General features: G+C 41.8%; 1 protein-coding gene across 1 annotated transcript in view; it reads right to left on the bottom strand.

Annotated features, from left to right (window-relative positions):
• ALX1 (ALX homeobox 1) overlaps positions 1–11,431 on the bottom strand; it is a 34,591-nt gene extending 23,160 nt beyond the window's left edge. The window contains exons 1-2 of the mRNA XM_058190956.1: positions 10,983–11,431; positions 5,009–5,313 (exon numbers count right to left, since the gene is read on the bottom strand). Of these exons, the coding sequence (XP_058046939.1) occupies positions 5,009–5,313; positions 10,983–11,205 (528 nt within the window). The 5' untranslated portion in view covers positions 11,206–11,431. The remainder of the gene's footprint in view (positions 1–5,008; positions 5,314–10,982) is intronic.
• Between the last annotated feature and the right edge of the window lie 4,309 nt (positions 11,432–15,740).

Raw genomic sequence — 15,740 nt, 5'->3', positions numbered from 1 at the left:
ATACCCAAGTCATGACAGGACAGAAATTTCATGAAAACTAGTAGCTGCATGTGACCTTCCGAAGTTATTGTTGCAAGATGCATGGCAAATTGCACAAATAATTTATTTCATATTTGTTCCTTTTCAACTGAATGACTGAATATATTCTAGTGTTACCAATATTCCACTACATTCATAGTTAGCATTATATAATAACAGATATGCTGCAAATAGAACATTCCTTCAGGGCAGTTAAAGATTAGCCAATTAAGAAACAACTAAACCATTTGAAATTACTTTCACTGAATAAGGTGACTGCCATGCTGAAAAACCAGCATGAGAATTAATTTTCCACAGACTCTCTTGCAAATTTAATAGAACAATTTTGAAAAGTGCCCTGAAACCATTGAAAAGAGAAACACGGCTAATAAACATGTTATGACCATATATATATAGCCACCACTAATAATAAAATTTACCCAACTGCATAATCAATTGCAGGAAATATTTTTTTTTTGTTGACAATTGTGCTGTATGAAGGCTCTGGGAAACATTTTTTTCCTCTCTTTTGTGTCTGCACTAAGAGCAAATAATCCATAATATTTAATATTTAGGCCCCTGTTGCTGTAAATGTCTTGACCATCTCCTTAGGCTGGGTGCCAGTTACTTCTCTGACATGCAACAGAAAAAGAAATTCACTTCAATAAATTAGATTCAGGCAGGCTCTTTCGGCATGTAAGCAGGATGAAACTTAAATTGGATCGTGATGGAATACTAGCAAAATGCGATGTGCATTGCATACATTCAGCCAATCGTTTGGTTAATTTAAATCAAACAATTTGCTTGAATTTTAGGAAGGAACTCATGGGGGAAGAAACCCACATTTTTTAACCCTGACACTCCCCCAAAATGTTTCTGTTTATATCGATTTACTCAAAACCGACTCTTGGCAAAGATAAAGTAACCATTGCCTATATAAAATGAAGCAACAATCTGCTGCTTGTTATCCCTGCCTAACCAGATGCCGGTCTCTAATGATGTAAAGCCTTTGAAAATTGCTTAATATTATGATGGAATACTGTTGCCGCTCAGTGGAATTATGATCCCCGTTTTCTTACATTGGCCTTTTTCAGTAGACTGATCAGAGATGCAAAAATCTAGGGCATTTACTTCAATAGCACGGAAATCTCTATGTACACAAAGAGTAGAATAAACATTCTCAAGGAAAAAAAAAACGAAACCAGCAATTTTGTTCCAAGGAGAGAATATAATATATACAAGCCATAACATCTCTCTCTCTCTCTCTCTGGCTCTGCCACTCTTTTATCTGTCCATAATGACTTGAGAAGCCTTAGCAAAACCTAAGCAAGCTGCCTGCTGAATTAGACCAAACCTTGCTATTCCTTCAAATAGTAAGATACGATGTTAACCAGAACGGTACCTTGACACAGCAGTTGCTTCGAATGCAAAACCAAAACCATAATCTGTAATGCTGAAAATTGTGTCCAGCAAATTTTGAATTGGATACACAGTTTTCAAAAATATTTGTTATTAACACTATTGTTTTTTAAATTTGAGAAATAGGACACTTTGGATGTTAAGTAACTGCTAAATATTCTGGATTTAGTAAGATTAAAAAAGTATAGTTTTAGCTTGCTTAAATAAGTCAGTATTTAATTATACAGCCAGAAGACTGTGAATTTTAAACCTACCTAAGGAATAAAAGCCATCTGAGTGAATTTGTGCCAGTCATCCTCTCATAGCTGAACCCACCTCACAGGGTTGTTGTTGTAGGAAAAATAGGAGGGGCGGAAGTGTTATGTATGTTCACTCCCTTGCATTATTTATAAAAATAATAAAGACCGGATACAAATAAATAAATAAAGGCGTTCTGTAAAAGACAAATACCCATCCCTCTCCAATCACTGCAGAATATATAGTCTTAATGATATTTAGAATAGATTAATTCAGATTAGTGCAATTACTCCAATACTCCAGATTTAAGTGAATTTATGGTTAACCTTATTGAAACAGGAAGGATTAAATTCAGTAGTTTTTTTAAAGCATGATTAAGTCTGGATCCAAGGTACCGTATTTCTTTATAGGAGTTCTCTATAGTTTAAGGTATAATTTTGGATTTGTTGATATAGCCATTATCAGCTATTTCCAGTGTACTAACGACTTTACCATTTTAAACCTATTGCATTAAATGGAATTTGCTTCACTTAGCAGGATTTTTTATGAGTTTGTATCAGAGATATTTAATTCATAAGAAAATACATTTAGGATTGCAATATAGATAGTTCTTGATTTACGACCACAACTGAGCTCAAAATTTGACTTTGCTTATCATAAAGTCACAAAAGGCGATCACATGACCCCAGGACACTGCAGCCATCATAAATATGAGTCAATTGCTAAGCATCTAAATTTTGATCATGTGACCATGAAGATGCTGCAATAGTCATAAGTGTGAAATATGGTCATAAATCACTTTTTAAGGTACTGTGGTAACTTTGAACAGTCACTAAGCAAACCGTTGTAAATCGAGGACTATCTATATTAATACCTACATCCAACAAGTCTCTGTTAGCACCCCATAAGTGTTACATGATTTGACCGAATATATGAATTAATGCAGCCTCAATTAATGCAACAACCCTTTCAGATGTATTAGATTATAAATCCCATAATCTCTAATCTGGTGGATGGCAATGATAATTGTAGTCTGACATCTGGAAGATATCAACTGAAGAAAAAAAAAAGTTCTGTTTGGGACAGAATATATATAAGGAAATAATTCCAAAACACACCCTAATTTCTTCTAAACCATCACAAAATGTAGGAGGTTTTCAAGCTTCTAGTGGCCCAACCTAGATGCATTAGTAGTTCTAAGTGAGGTACATGCACTTCCAAATACAAATATGCCATACATTTGCTGTTCACCATATATATGTTTAAGTATATGCTTAACACATCATAAAAATCATGCTTATAATAATAAAGAGGAGGATATTATATATACAATAATCTGAAACAGCCTTAACTGATAGCTTACACTTGCATTTGAAGAAGCACAAGAATACTAATTAGCAGAACATTGTTACTTGACCATTTGCTACATTAATCTTGACAGTTTAATGCAGCAGATCCTATAAACAGAATTCCGGTGTTTTTAGTGGAAGATCCAGAATTCTGTACTTTTCAAAATCTGTCACTGATGATGCTATTGATTCATTGAGCATGCAATAAAATCTTCGCATTACACTTCAATAGAAAGCCAGCTAATGTTCCTGGAATTATATAGATTTCCAGATCATAGAAGAGTCACGTGTGAACTTCAGGGCCAAAGTCCAAGATTTCTCTGCTCTGGAGGAGCCAGTTGGGTGATGATAGTGGTATTCAAAAGATCTCAACTGCTGTGAGTATGCCAGGGGCTAAAACTCTTGACATTGTTCAATATAACATGTTCTTTCTTTATTCTTCTCTTTAAACACATTTCAGGATCAACAATAATAAAAATTAAAATAATACAATGACTCTCTATAATGAATCTAATCAATTCACTACAGAGAGTCATTTTATTATTATTATTTTATTTTTATTATTGTTTAAGCAAGTTATCATTTTTCTGAATAGAATATGGTTATTCCTAATTTCAGAATGCAGATACATTCCTTTAACTACCTGCACAACTTGGCATTCCTTAATCATTACGTTAAAATAATTTTACCATATTTACATCAGTTTTATATTCCCAGAGTCCCTAATGTGAATAAATTACATAGGAATAGGACTATGTAATTATTTTTATTGAAAACATGGCTTCTTCTGTTCTATGTCCCTCATTAACAAAATTTAGCTCCAAAATGCAGCTTATGCAAGGAAGGCACCTTATTGAAGCATAGTTAAAGCTATCCAACAGAACCATTTGCTGCCACAGATAGGGGGATCCAGGGAAAGCAGAGCATATGATAAAACATGTGTTGTGACATCATGATGCAACCCACATGACTTACAATGCGGAGATGCAAGCACAGAAAAAAAGCAAGGATCCAGTTGTGATTGTCCAGGTTCCAACTAATGAACCCAACCAATTCAGTACTCCAAGGGTTGCAACTTTGTCAAAGAATTGTTTTCATCCATGATAAAATGATGTACTCAATAAAACAATTCTTTGAGAAAGCTGCAAGTCTTGGAGTGCTGAATTGGTTGGGTTCATCAGTCGGAACCTTGAGAGTGATATCATACTGTACTTTTCCTCATTTTTTCGTGATTGCTGTTAGCAGCGGGGCTTTAGGCTGTCACAGCTCTGGTTGGGTCTGAGGACCCAAAAGTCCTCAGTCCATAATCCAGTATGATATCAGATGTCCTAAAACAAGACACTAAACTTTTGCCATTTCTGGTTGAATGGAATATAAAACCTTCTTGCCTTACCTTACCAAGACCATTAGAGAAACTCTTGAGATCACGAAGTGAAAAACTGGGGAGGGAGGGGATGGCAGCTAGGGAAGTTACTCGGTGTTAACGAGATGGCATGCCTTGCTAGCAAATAGTAAAGGCACAGCATCCGTTCTAAATAACCTATTTTATTTTGTCTGACTGATAATTTATACCAGTGGTTCCCAACCTTTTCTTGTTTGAGGCACAACCTTTTCTTGTTTGAGGCACCCTTGGAAAGCCTTTCAAAAGTTCCCGGCACCCTTATAAGGAAATAGATATTTAAAATCTCCGTAGCTCAAAAGTTCCCGGCACCCTCAAAAGATCTCACGGCACCCCTTAGTGCCGCGGCACACTGGTTGGGAACCACTGATTTATACCTTGGTTTTTGCAGGATCCTACTGCTTCAACTGTTTCTTTTAGTAATTCAGTAATTCAGTGTTTCTCAAACTTGGCAACTTTAAGATTTGTGGACTTCAACTCCCAGAATTCCCCAGGTAGCACAAAGCCACACATTTTAAAGTTGCCACATTTGAGAAAGACTGAGTAGATTATGTTGTTCTGTTTTGGATGGAATTGAGGCACCTACCTGAACTCGAGCTTCAGTGAGTTCCGTTCTCAGAGCCAACTGCTCTCTGACATAAACATCGGGGTAGTGTGTCTTCTGGAACACTTTCTCCAGTTCTTCCAGCTGTAAACTGGTAAAAGTGGTCCGGTGTCTTCTCTTCTTACTGCTGGAAACATTGCTGTCACACTTATCACCAAGTTCATCCAATTCTCTTTTCTCTGGAATCCCTTTCACGGGAGACATTCGGAGATTGCTGCAAGTGTCCAGTGGTCTGCCCATCTCAGAGTGCAATGGTTGACTCTCAACTTTCGTAATCCCAAAATTCACTGCAGAAAAAAATAAATGAGGTTGGCCTGCATTCATGTTAAGTTTAGCATCATTCAAAAAATGTGAAAAATCATAAATTGCTTGTAAGAATAATGTGTGAAATGTTTATAGGTACATGGTCTACTCGTGGGTGAGTAGTTGTTATGCCCAGATTTCCTTTTATGTGAGTATCTAGAAATTAGTGGACGAGATAAAGTATTATTGTGGATTTTGAATTTAGTCTCATCAAGATCTGTCTGATTTTTTTTTCAAAATAAGATGCATTTTTTTCACCAGTGCTATTTCTTTTCCTACTAAAGATAAATTGATGCATACTTAGAATGGAAAATCAGATCAATGTAATAGTACAAACATATGGCACAGTACTAGGCATAGCTTCTTAATAATAAATCTTGTATTCCTGGGGAGTTAACTTTGTATCAAGTCTATTCATTTAGAACAAGCCTTATTCTCTTCATTAGGGCTTATTCTCCATGAAATATCTCTGAAAGGTCAGCTATACTGCGAAGCCTATGTCTACTTTTCATTTACAATGTAGTCAAAGGGGTTTATTCTCAGGTAGATGAGCAATACTATCAAATATAATCCTAACCAAATTTACTTAGGAGTAAGATCAATTGGGGATAATGAAACTTATTGCTGAACAGAGAATATGCAGAGAAATAATCTGAACATATTCCATTTGAGGAAAAAATCAGCTAAAGTTTTAAAATGCTTTCCTTTGGATGAATGATGTTCAGGTATTTTATTTTGCAAATTATTTAATAATGAAAATTATTAGGGGTGCATATATTATAAGGATTCATCGAAGAATGCAACATACTGAGTCAAGGTTAGTAAGAAATGGAAATATTTCACAAAAAATAATGTTCTTAGATCTTAGTTGAGTGGCTTTGCTTCCAATCAGTTTCTTTATTACTGCAAACTGGGAGGGGGGGCTCTTTAAAATCATAACTCAGTCAAACTGGTTATTTCCTATATTTTGCACTGGTCCTACAAGAACTATTTATCTTCTCAGAAATACTCACTGTCCAAGATAAAGCTTAAAGTATTCCCCCGCTCCCACTTAGCTTCTGAACAAATTCCCATGATTCCACATCCCCTCTTAAAAATGTCATATTTCTAAGATAATTGATGTTACATGTTGGGATGGAATCACAAGTTTAGGAGGAAAGTCATTCCATCTACCCATAACAGTAAGCATTACAATGAAAGAAATTTAACTTGCTATTTTGAATTTGTTTTTAGTGTTCTCTGTTCCTCCCAGTAATTCTACTGCACTGGTCTGTTCATTGAATATGGTTTTAACTAGGTATGGCTTACAATTTATACTTTTGCCTAGGTGAGATTCCAAGCAAATTCAATGAAAAGTTCTATTGATCAAATATATCTATGCATTTACTTATCTGCTACAATGTCCTACCTGTCAATGACTACTTCAGCTTCAACCACAACAATACACGAGCACACAGTAGATACAAACTTAAAGTGAACCGCTCCAAACTCGATTGCAGAAAATACGACTTCAGCAACAGAGTGGTCAATGCCTGAAATACACTACCTGACTCTATGGTCTCATCCCAAAACCCCCAAAATTTTAACCTTAGACTGGCTACTGTTGACCTCACCTCATTCCTAAGAGGTCTGTAAGGGATGTGCATAAGAGCACCAGCGTGCCTATCACCCCTGTCTTAATGTTACCTTTTAGTTGTATTCATTTTATGTATTCAATTCATGCTTATATTTATATATATTATCTAAATATGTACTTGACAAATAAATAAAAATAAATTAGGATTGGAGTTGCTCTTCTTTCTCTCTCTTTCTCTCTCTCTCTCTCTCTCACACACACACACACAGAGAGAGAGAGAGAGAGAGAGAGAGAGAGAGAGAGGGAGAGAGAGAGGGAGAGAGCTGCACACATAAAATAAAACTATATATAAAAATTAAATAATTTAAGCGAGATGAGAAACAATTATTTAAATTCTGCCAACAATGTACTTTTTTTCCTGGTAAAACTTTGATGCCATCTTCTATGAATGCAAACAATAACTAAATATGTATAAATACTGGTCAAATATTAGGCATTAACAAATAGGAAACTAATTAATACTTTTATGAAATTGGTAGATTCCTTAGATATTTCCTGCATTTGTCCGTATGTATTTGGGGATGTGTGAGTGTGTGCTGAGAAGTGAGTCTTTTTGAAATCATTTGAACCTTTTTCTTAGCACACTGAACACTGAGAACATTACAAATGGAAGGATAAATTCTTAATTCTAATAAAAAGGGAAACGATTCAAAGTTAAATTTACCAGAAAATAATAATCATTGAACATAGATGCTTTATTTGACATGGTTGGGATGTAAATGTCTCTCACCATAATGCATTAAATACCTCCCTGTGCTGTTTTAATTGCAAAATTTCTAAGAAACTTTTCACAGATTCAAAGTCTTTATAAACCCCTTTGCTTAGAATAGATTATCAGTTAGAAATTGGGTGTTTGTTTCTGTTCAGCTATAAAAAGGTCGCATTTTTCATTCTATATTCTTTTTAAAAAATTACAAATACAGCGCCTGTAACCAGTTGGCTGAGTCTAAAATTAGAGAGCAAATCATCTTTCTGTTGTGAATTATGTGGCAAAGAACACATTGCAAACAAGAAAATAAATATAGCATTTAAAGAACAGAAATGCTAACTAATCCCAGAAAGCGGGGGGGGGGGGGTTACTAGATGTTTTAGGTCAGCCTCGGACTGTTTGTTTTGTTGAGTGATGAGTTTTTGCACTAATTACATGACTAAAGGAACTCCAATCCACTTAAACTGAAGGACTAGGTAACAAAGCATTTCTCCTTGACTTGGTTTGTCAGGTTTATAGCCGGAGATAGATAAGAGGTGAAAGTGGGAGAGTAAGTGGGAAAAACGCTTCCAGGTTTAGAAGGCAAATCTGCAGGTTAGGAAGAGTAAGGTATGCTTTGCTGCTATTTTTGTTACGGAGTTTGGGATGACCCTGAAGCTACTGTGAAATAGTTGGATTTAGTGGAAGATGTGTATAAATCTCAGAAACAGGCTAATTCCAACATCCCCTTATCAGTTAGAAGTGATGAAGTGTGTGACTGTGTGTGTGGTAGCCAAGCTTTTTTGGATGAAAGCAAACATTGTAAGGACAAAAAGCTTCGCAAAGGCAAGATGATTCACGCAAGCAGTCGGCCAAGTTCCAATGACTTCCCAGGCTGGAAAAGTGTTAATAGGCGCGCCTGACTGCCACGAAAGCCTTCCGTGCAATGCACAATTGCTTCGGGAGCCCATTGAAGCCCATTGAATTCTTACTTTTCACTCGCTAAATATGAGCATCTATTGGCAAACCAAGGACTTCATTTCTGCAAGAATCTGCTTGCTGCTACTACTATTACTACCGTAGTAGTAATTGCTTCTGCCACCGTTACTGCTCCTGGGTGAAAGAGAGGGAATAGGCTAAGAGGAACCTGACCCTTTTGATAGTTGTAAATCCTGGCAGGTTTCTGGTTTCCAACATTTCATTTTGCTGGACTGTTTCTTCAACTTCCAGCAAGTAGGCAGAGCAACGAAGCTACGCAGCGCTTCCGGGCAACATAACATTAACCGAAAGGTCAGCTGCTGGTTTGGGAGAGAAAGAGGAAGGAAGTAGCAGGACCACTACTTAACTACGCAACCGTTTATTTTCCCCTTCATTTAATTTATCTTAGGAAGCACACGAAATAAAATATAAAGAAACTATTTCCTAAAGAAAGTAAGTAGAGGAGAAATATGGAGTCGAATCTATCTGTGAAGCAGCAAAGATTTTTTTAAAAACAAATCAATGAAAAAATAATAATTCAATGTAATCGTGTTGACCGATGCCTCTATAAATGCAGAGTTGGTTCGAGTGATGCCTTTTGTACGCTACCGGTAGTTAAAAGAGAGGGAGGAAGGAAGGAAGCTATTCGAAAATAGATTCAGAGCGACTGGCCAGTTGACCATATGCAAAAAGAAACTCAACAGCAGAACAATGTTCCCCCAAACCATAATTAAGCTGTGGTTCAGTCACCGCTTTGTTTCTTTCTGCCTAATAAGTTATCCATCGAGTAGTCTTATTCTCTCTCCATCTAAAAAAATAAAATTAAAATTGTGCTCTTAAAATTGCGCTGGGATCTCCATTCATATATCCAATCGTAAAAGTCGAGCTGACTTATCTACGATTCAGATCACAGCGGCCTGGCGGTTGGCTGAAAAAAAGGAATAAAATGAAAAGTTGCTGCTACACCGGTGTCAAAAGTAAAAAGAAGTTTCGGGGCGTCAGTTGACTACCCCCCCCCCAAACAACTGCTTCTTTCTGCCATCCTTCCCTCCTTCCCCGCACCCCGCCCTCGCCCGATCAATAATTTTAAGTTTAGCATCCCGGATTCTGCCTGCCGAGCCTTTGTGGATTCACTTTCGTTTTGCTAAGAAAGAGGAAGATGAGATGTTGAGGTTTACAAAACAGAAACGGTTGTTTCTTTCTTCCGTGTAAGATCGAGGAGTAGATGAATCCAGAAAACCTACCAGGGCAGAATTTAGACCGTTTGGACCAAGTTATGTGAGTCTGTGTATGTTTAATTTAAAACAGCCTCCACGTTTTCCAAGGATTTCCTAAAGTACGTTCTTCCCAGAGGATCCTAAAGAAAGGGCATTTGGAAATTCGTCTGGAAACAGTCGAGACGTTCAAATATTCCCGGGCGCTTTCCAGACCTTCTGCCTGAGGGAAGACTGCGTGCGTTGTGTGCGTTGTGTGTGCGTGTGTAATGTATGTGTATGTGTAACCAGTGTGCCCAGAACATAACTGCAAGGATGGACCAGAAATTGTCAACTACTTTAAAATGAAACGGCAGACGGAGAAGTATACGCGATACATTTTCTCGAGTTTTAAAGCGCGCGGATTTTCTTTAATTCACAATTATAGCAGCCAGTTGTATATGTATATGTATATGTATATGTATATGTATGTATGTGTGTATATATATATATATATATATATATATATATATATATATATATATATATATATATATGTATGTATGTATGTATGTATGTATGTATGTATGTATGTATGTATGTATATATATATATTGCTTTTCTCCGAAGTCACTGTTGATTTCAAAAATTTTGGAGGTTCTCTGTCCCCTATCCCGTTGCCCATAAATAATGCGAATCTGTGGTAAGGCCCGTCAGACATCCGCCACCCCGCTCCCCACCTCTTCTTCCCTAGGGCTCCTAAAGCGAACCGAAATCTAAAGACATCGGAAAATTTTTAGGTGGATTGAGCCCCCAAAGTGCCAATTTCAGCACCAACCAGAAACTAGCCAGCCGCATTTTTGCCTGGCCTGTTGTGCTCTCTCAACTCTCCTGATGATTTCCGGTTCAGGGATGTTATGCAAACCCCAGTGTATAAATCAGAAGTTAAATTTGCTGGCCGGAGCCCTACTGTTTGTGTACTTAGGGGAGGGAAAAGAATTGACAAAGATCACACACACATACTTCCCGTTTCCCCGTTCCCAAAGTCGAGCTGGGCTCCATTGGCGCGGCTCTTCTTCGGGAAGCAGGACCCCGGCCCGGGTTTCGTGACTGCCATCCTCAACCGTCCCGTTTCCCACCCCGCGTTGCCTTACTTACCGGAGCCGTCCCTAGCCGGGGAAGTCCTCTCCAGCCGGCCGTGAGGAGCGTAGGCAGCCTGACCCACGCATTTGCCTCCGCCTTTGGCGTAGAAGGCTTCGCCGCCGTCCAGCGCTTCCATGACGTGCTCCAAAGGGGCTCCGGGGGCCAGGTAGAAATCGCCGCTTTTGCCCGCCGCCGCCGGGGGGCTCTTGAGGCCGAATTTGTCGCTCAGGAATTCCATAATCCTCGACGGAGCCGCGCTCGACCCAGCTGCTGCCCGCTCAGCTGCCGCGACGGAGGCGCCCCGACGGCGCTTTTTATATCTTGAAGCTCAGCAGGGGCTTCTTGCGGAACCCTCCCTGCGCGCAGCCTCCGCTGGCTCCACCCAGCCTGCTGGCCCCTTCCCCCCCTCCCCTCTTCAAGCCTCGGCCCACAACGGAGGGGATGCCGGCCAAGGGGAGGGGGAGCGGCTGGGAAGAGCCCCTTGTCGACCGCAACCGACTCACATTTCGGGCCGGCTTCTTCCCAGCCCAGAAGAGTCCTGCCCCCTCCCCGCCTCCCCCGCCCCAGCCACGCCGTGTGGACCTGAAGATTTAGCTTCGGCTCGGATAAACGGGAGGAGGAAGACAAAGGGACCGATGAACTGAGGGCGGCAATGTGAGGGTGGCGGCCGCTGAGCTTTTCGCACGCTTTCCCAAAGCCTTGGTTGAGCCGGCAAGACAGCGCCACTCCGAAATCGCCCGAGAAACTTCTCTGGCCGCCTTCGAAGGAAGTGCCTTGGGGAAGCCAGCAAAAAAAATGAGAGCGCTGCCAGGCCAGCATGGAAAACAGCTGCTGTTGCTGCTGCTGCTGCTAGAAATTTGAAAGGACTAGGGGTGACCCGATAGCAGTATTCCAGCATTTGAGGGGCTGCCACAAACAAAAGAGGGTCAACTTATTTTCCAAAGCACCAGATGGAAGGACAAGGAACAATGGATGGAAGCTAATCAAGGAGAGAAGCAACCTGGAATGAAGGAGAAATTTCCTAATAGTGAGGACAATTAACCAGTGGAACAGTTTACCTTCAGAAGTTGTGGGGGGCTTCATCACTGGAGATTTAAAAAAAAAAAAAAAAAGACTGGACAGCCACCTGTCTGAAACGATAGAGGGTCTTCTGTTTGAGTGTAGGGTTGGACTAGAAGACCTCCAAGGTCCCTTGCAGCTCTATTCTGATTGAAATTCTCTGGAAATAATCAGTCCTCTTAATGACTTCTGGCTCTGGCTCCAGATCCGAAACAAATTTAAGACTGAGTAGGATTCTAACCTAGAGCATCTCCAGTTTCAAAGTGCAGCAGCCTTATTTCTGCATTTATTTTCGAGCAACTTTTTTACCGTCAGGAGCAGCTTTGCCCTAACTTAAATAGATTGGCAGGTCAAAGAATTGACTCCACAGAAACAGGTGTCTCCCTGCGGGAACTTTGGGGATCTGGAGAAGCCCCTCCGCACTCGAGGGGGGCTCAGGTATCGCCAAGTAAGTCGTGAGATGGCGATTTCCCAGGAGAGCATCCCACCCACCGAAAGACCCCAAAGAGATGTCTGATACCTTGCCCTTTCCATCAAAACATTAGGCTGCTTAATATTTCAAGTGAATGCAGAAGGATGGATCTATGTGTATCTGTGGCAAGGGGCTGCAGAGAAAGGACCTATGTACATTGTGAACCCGTTTGGAAATGGGATGATGGTGATGATGATGATGGGTATAAAAAATGTTTGCGATTAATTGAAAAGCATCTTGAAAGCTAATGAGCTGAACAGATGAATTTTAACCTAGAAATTAGGAAAGCCCTTTATTCTTCTCTCCCCACCTCCGCATCTTTCATCTTTAAGACGCTAAAAGTCTCGTACTGTTTATTTCAAGCAAACCTGCTTCGTGCATATGGCAAGCATGGTAAAATTGGTTTATTGTTAAGAAAACAATACCCTCCATTCAAAACTTTTATCTGATGTTAATTCTTCCATTCCAGAAAAAAATACCAGGTAGGGGAGTGGATATGCTGCAACCATTTCTCCTCTTTATTCCTTCTTGCATCTCCCACGGCGCTCGAGCAGATTTCCCAGTCTCTTACGATTTCCTCCCTCCGTTTCCCAGGATCGTGGGAATGGTGTGCAGAATAGACGCGTTTCGCTTTGGTGTGGCCATTTCTCCTGCTGATATTGCAGCATATCTAACCCTTCCTCGCCGCATTCTTCCCTTGACTGTGAACTTTGCAACTCAAGGGATAAGAGAAACGGGTGTGTGTCCTGAAGCCTCCCCCTCCTTTGAAAGTAAGGGTGGGTGGGGAGGGTCGCTTGGTTTTTATTACATGAAATAACAAACTCGTAAAACATTGATGCTGTTTTTCCTTATCAGAACCTCCCTTTCTTTATAAGGCGAGTTTGGAGGCAACAGCTGCTGGGTGCGTGCCCCGGGAAGTGGGACCTTGAAAGAAAAGAGGTAAGGCTGTTCATTAGGCCAGTTCTCCCACGGCTTAGAAATCACTGAGCATTTTGCTAGGCATTTTACAGCAGTCCGGATGCTCGAGACGCTTCTTGATAAATATTGGAGACCGCTTTTTTCTTTACTAAACCTGAAGTAGGAAAGAACCTGCGTCTTCAAACCCTCACAACTGTAGTCACTTCGGGATATTGTTGCTGTTGTTGGTGTTGAATAAATAAAGGCCAGGTGGGAGCCAGATTCGTTTGGAGAGAAATGTGCGTGTTAGAGGAGCTTGAGTACAAGCCACCCCTCTGCCTGTGGCTTCTTCTGCTTTAGCCGCGATTTGCCAAGTCCAGACGGGGCTTTGAGTAAAAGAGCTTCTGAATAGGTGATGGTCCTCTGCATACTGTAGAATCCCGATCAATACCAGCATTTCTGTCCCTGACGACCCCCTAAAGGGCACATCCATGAATAAGCATCTCCCGGAGTTGGGTACCAAATTCCGAACTATTCCAATCGGAAGAGCCAGATTTTTGCAAGAGCCAGTCAGAATCTCCTAAGGTCAAGAAGCCAATCTCCGAACTGATTAGAAGTTAGGTTGGATTGGATTATTGGTTCAAAGAGCTCCGCCACAAAGTAGTGGATGCGCCATTGGGGACTGTTTGCTGGTTTTGTGGGCTTTTCCCAAAAAGCAAACGTGTCTCATGCTTGTCTCGGGCATAAAACCCTGTCTGCGATCAGAAATAGCTGTGATTAGAGAATCAGTTTCTATTGATCTTGGGACGAAGTTCGGGGGTGACCTGGTGGCTTCCCGATACACCAAGTAGAGAGAAACAATCACAAATTTTGACACAGGAGGAAGAGAAGGAGGATTTCGGGCAAGAAGCAGCTTACTACAACTGGGATGCGATTGTAGTTTTGTGCAGTTACACAAAGGGAAAAGGTGTCTAAAGTTCAGTCCTTCCGGACTGTAGCTTTGAAAAATCGTCACAGGACCTTAGGATAACCTCCCGAGTTTGGAGTTCCCTCACCCTCCCTTCTTCCCCTCCCCAGCCTTCATCAGTCAGAGAGACGCGGCTTTCTGTATCTTTGAAATAAAAGTGATGTGCGTCCTCCTTCTTGCCGTCAAAGGCAGCCCACGCGAGGAAAGAATGAAGGGTGGGAGGGAGGGAGAGAGAGAGAGTAAGAAGGACCCTCCGATTCGTCCTTCCTCCCTTTCCCCGGGAGGGTTGGGCAGGCCAAACACCGAACTGTTCCACCAGGCCTCTTTCTTTGAACGCCGCCGGGAATCTGAAGGATCCCCTCGTCTTCTTCCGCTGTCTTGGTGCACAGTCTCCACCAACTTTGCCCTGGATTTAAGGAGGCGATGTGACCTCTCGCCAGACAAGCTCCCGTGATTTATAAGCCTTGGATGTGATAAGATCGAGCCCAGGGAGGGGCGAGGGAGGCGGACCAGCAGAATGTTTCCCTAAGGAGGGGGAGGGAAGGGAAGGGAAGGGAAGAAAAAAGGAAGGAAGGGAAAAGAGAAAGAAAAAGAGCCTGCCTCTCCGGGCTCGCTGAATCGGGAGACCAGAAGCCTCGCTAGAGTCTTTCTTCGCAACTATTTCTGAGTTACCTTTGGTTCGCAGCTTTGCTCCTTGCCTCGCCTCCCAGGCCCTTCGCATCTCCAAAACCGGAGAAGCGAGCAAAACAGACCCCGCCAGACGACGCTTGGGAAAGAAGCCTGGGAGGAAAGGAAGGGGCCCGAGTGCTTGTCCTGTCCTGTCCTATCCTGTCACGTCTTCTCCCACCTCAGCCAGCCCGCTCCGACGAGTCAGAGGCGCAGTCGCTCCGAAGAGCATCCTCTGAAGGGCGCCTTCTCCGGCTGCAAAAGCCAGACGGCCAGGCTTCTCTCTGCGGCCGGGAGGCAGATGTGGGGCTGTGTTCCAGAAATGCAGCCTTCCCATGACCGGCTGCAGAAGGGTGTTGGCTGGATGGGGAAGACGGTTCATGGCGGAAGGGGTGTGCAAGAAGAGGAAAACAGTTCCTGAGATAATCTCGGGAGCCATCCCGGGCAAACTGCCTCCCCGCAGCCCGGGCCGGCGGCGAGGAGCCCGCCTGTTGAGGGATGGCGCTGAAAAGTGCAGCTGATGAGTTGCGTCAGCCTTCAGTATCGAGTCGGCCCCGACTGTTCGCCCTTCGGAGGGTGAGACTGGGGCAGCTAATGAGCTCCAGGAGTAGAGGACACCTCGCGACTGGCTTCAGAAGGAGGGGGGAAGTGGGGGGAGCGCGCGGCTGGCAAGCCGCTGGAAGAAAACGGGGGTGGGAGAAGAGGAAGGAAA

This window comes from Ahaetulla prasina, chromosome 7 (assembly GCF_028640845.1).
Source record: "Ahaetulla prasina isolate Xishuangbanna chromosome 7, ASM2864084v1, whole genome shotgun sequence".
Taxonomy (NCBI): domain Eukaryota; kingdom Metazoa; phylum Chordata; class Lepidosauria; order Squamata; family Colubridae; genus Ahaetulla; species Ahaetulla prasina.
Note: the sequence above shows the minus strand (reverse complement) of the source record. Positions and strands in the feature narration are given on the sequence as shown.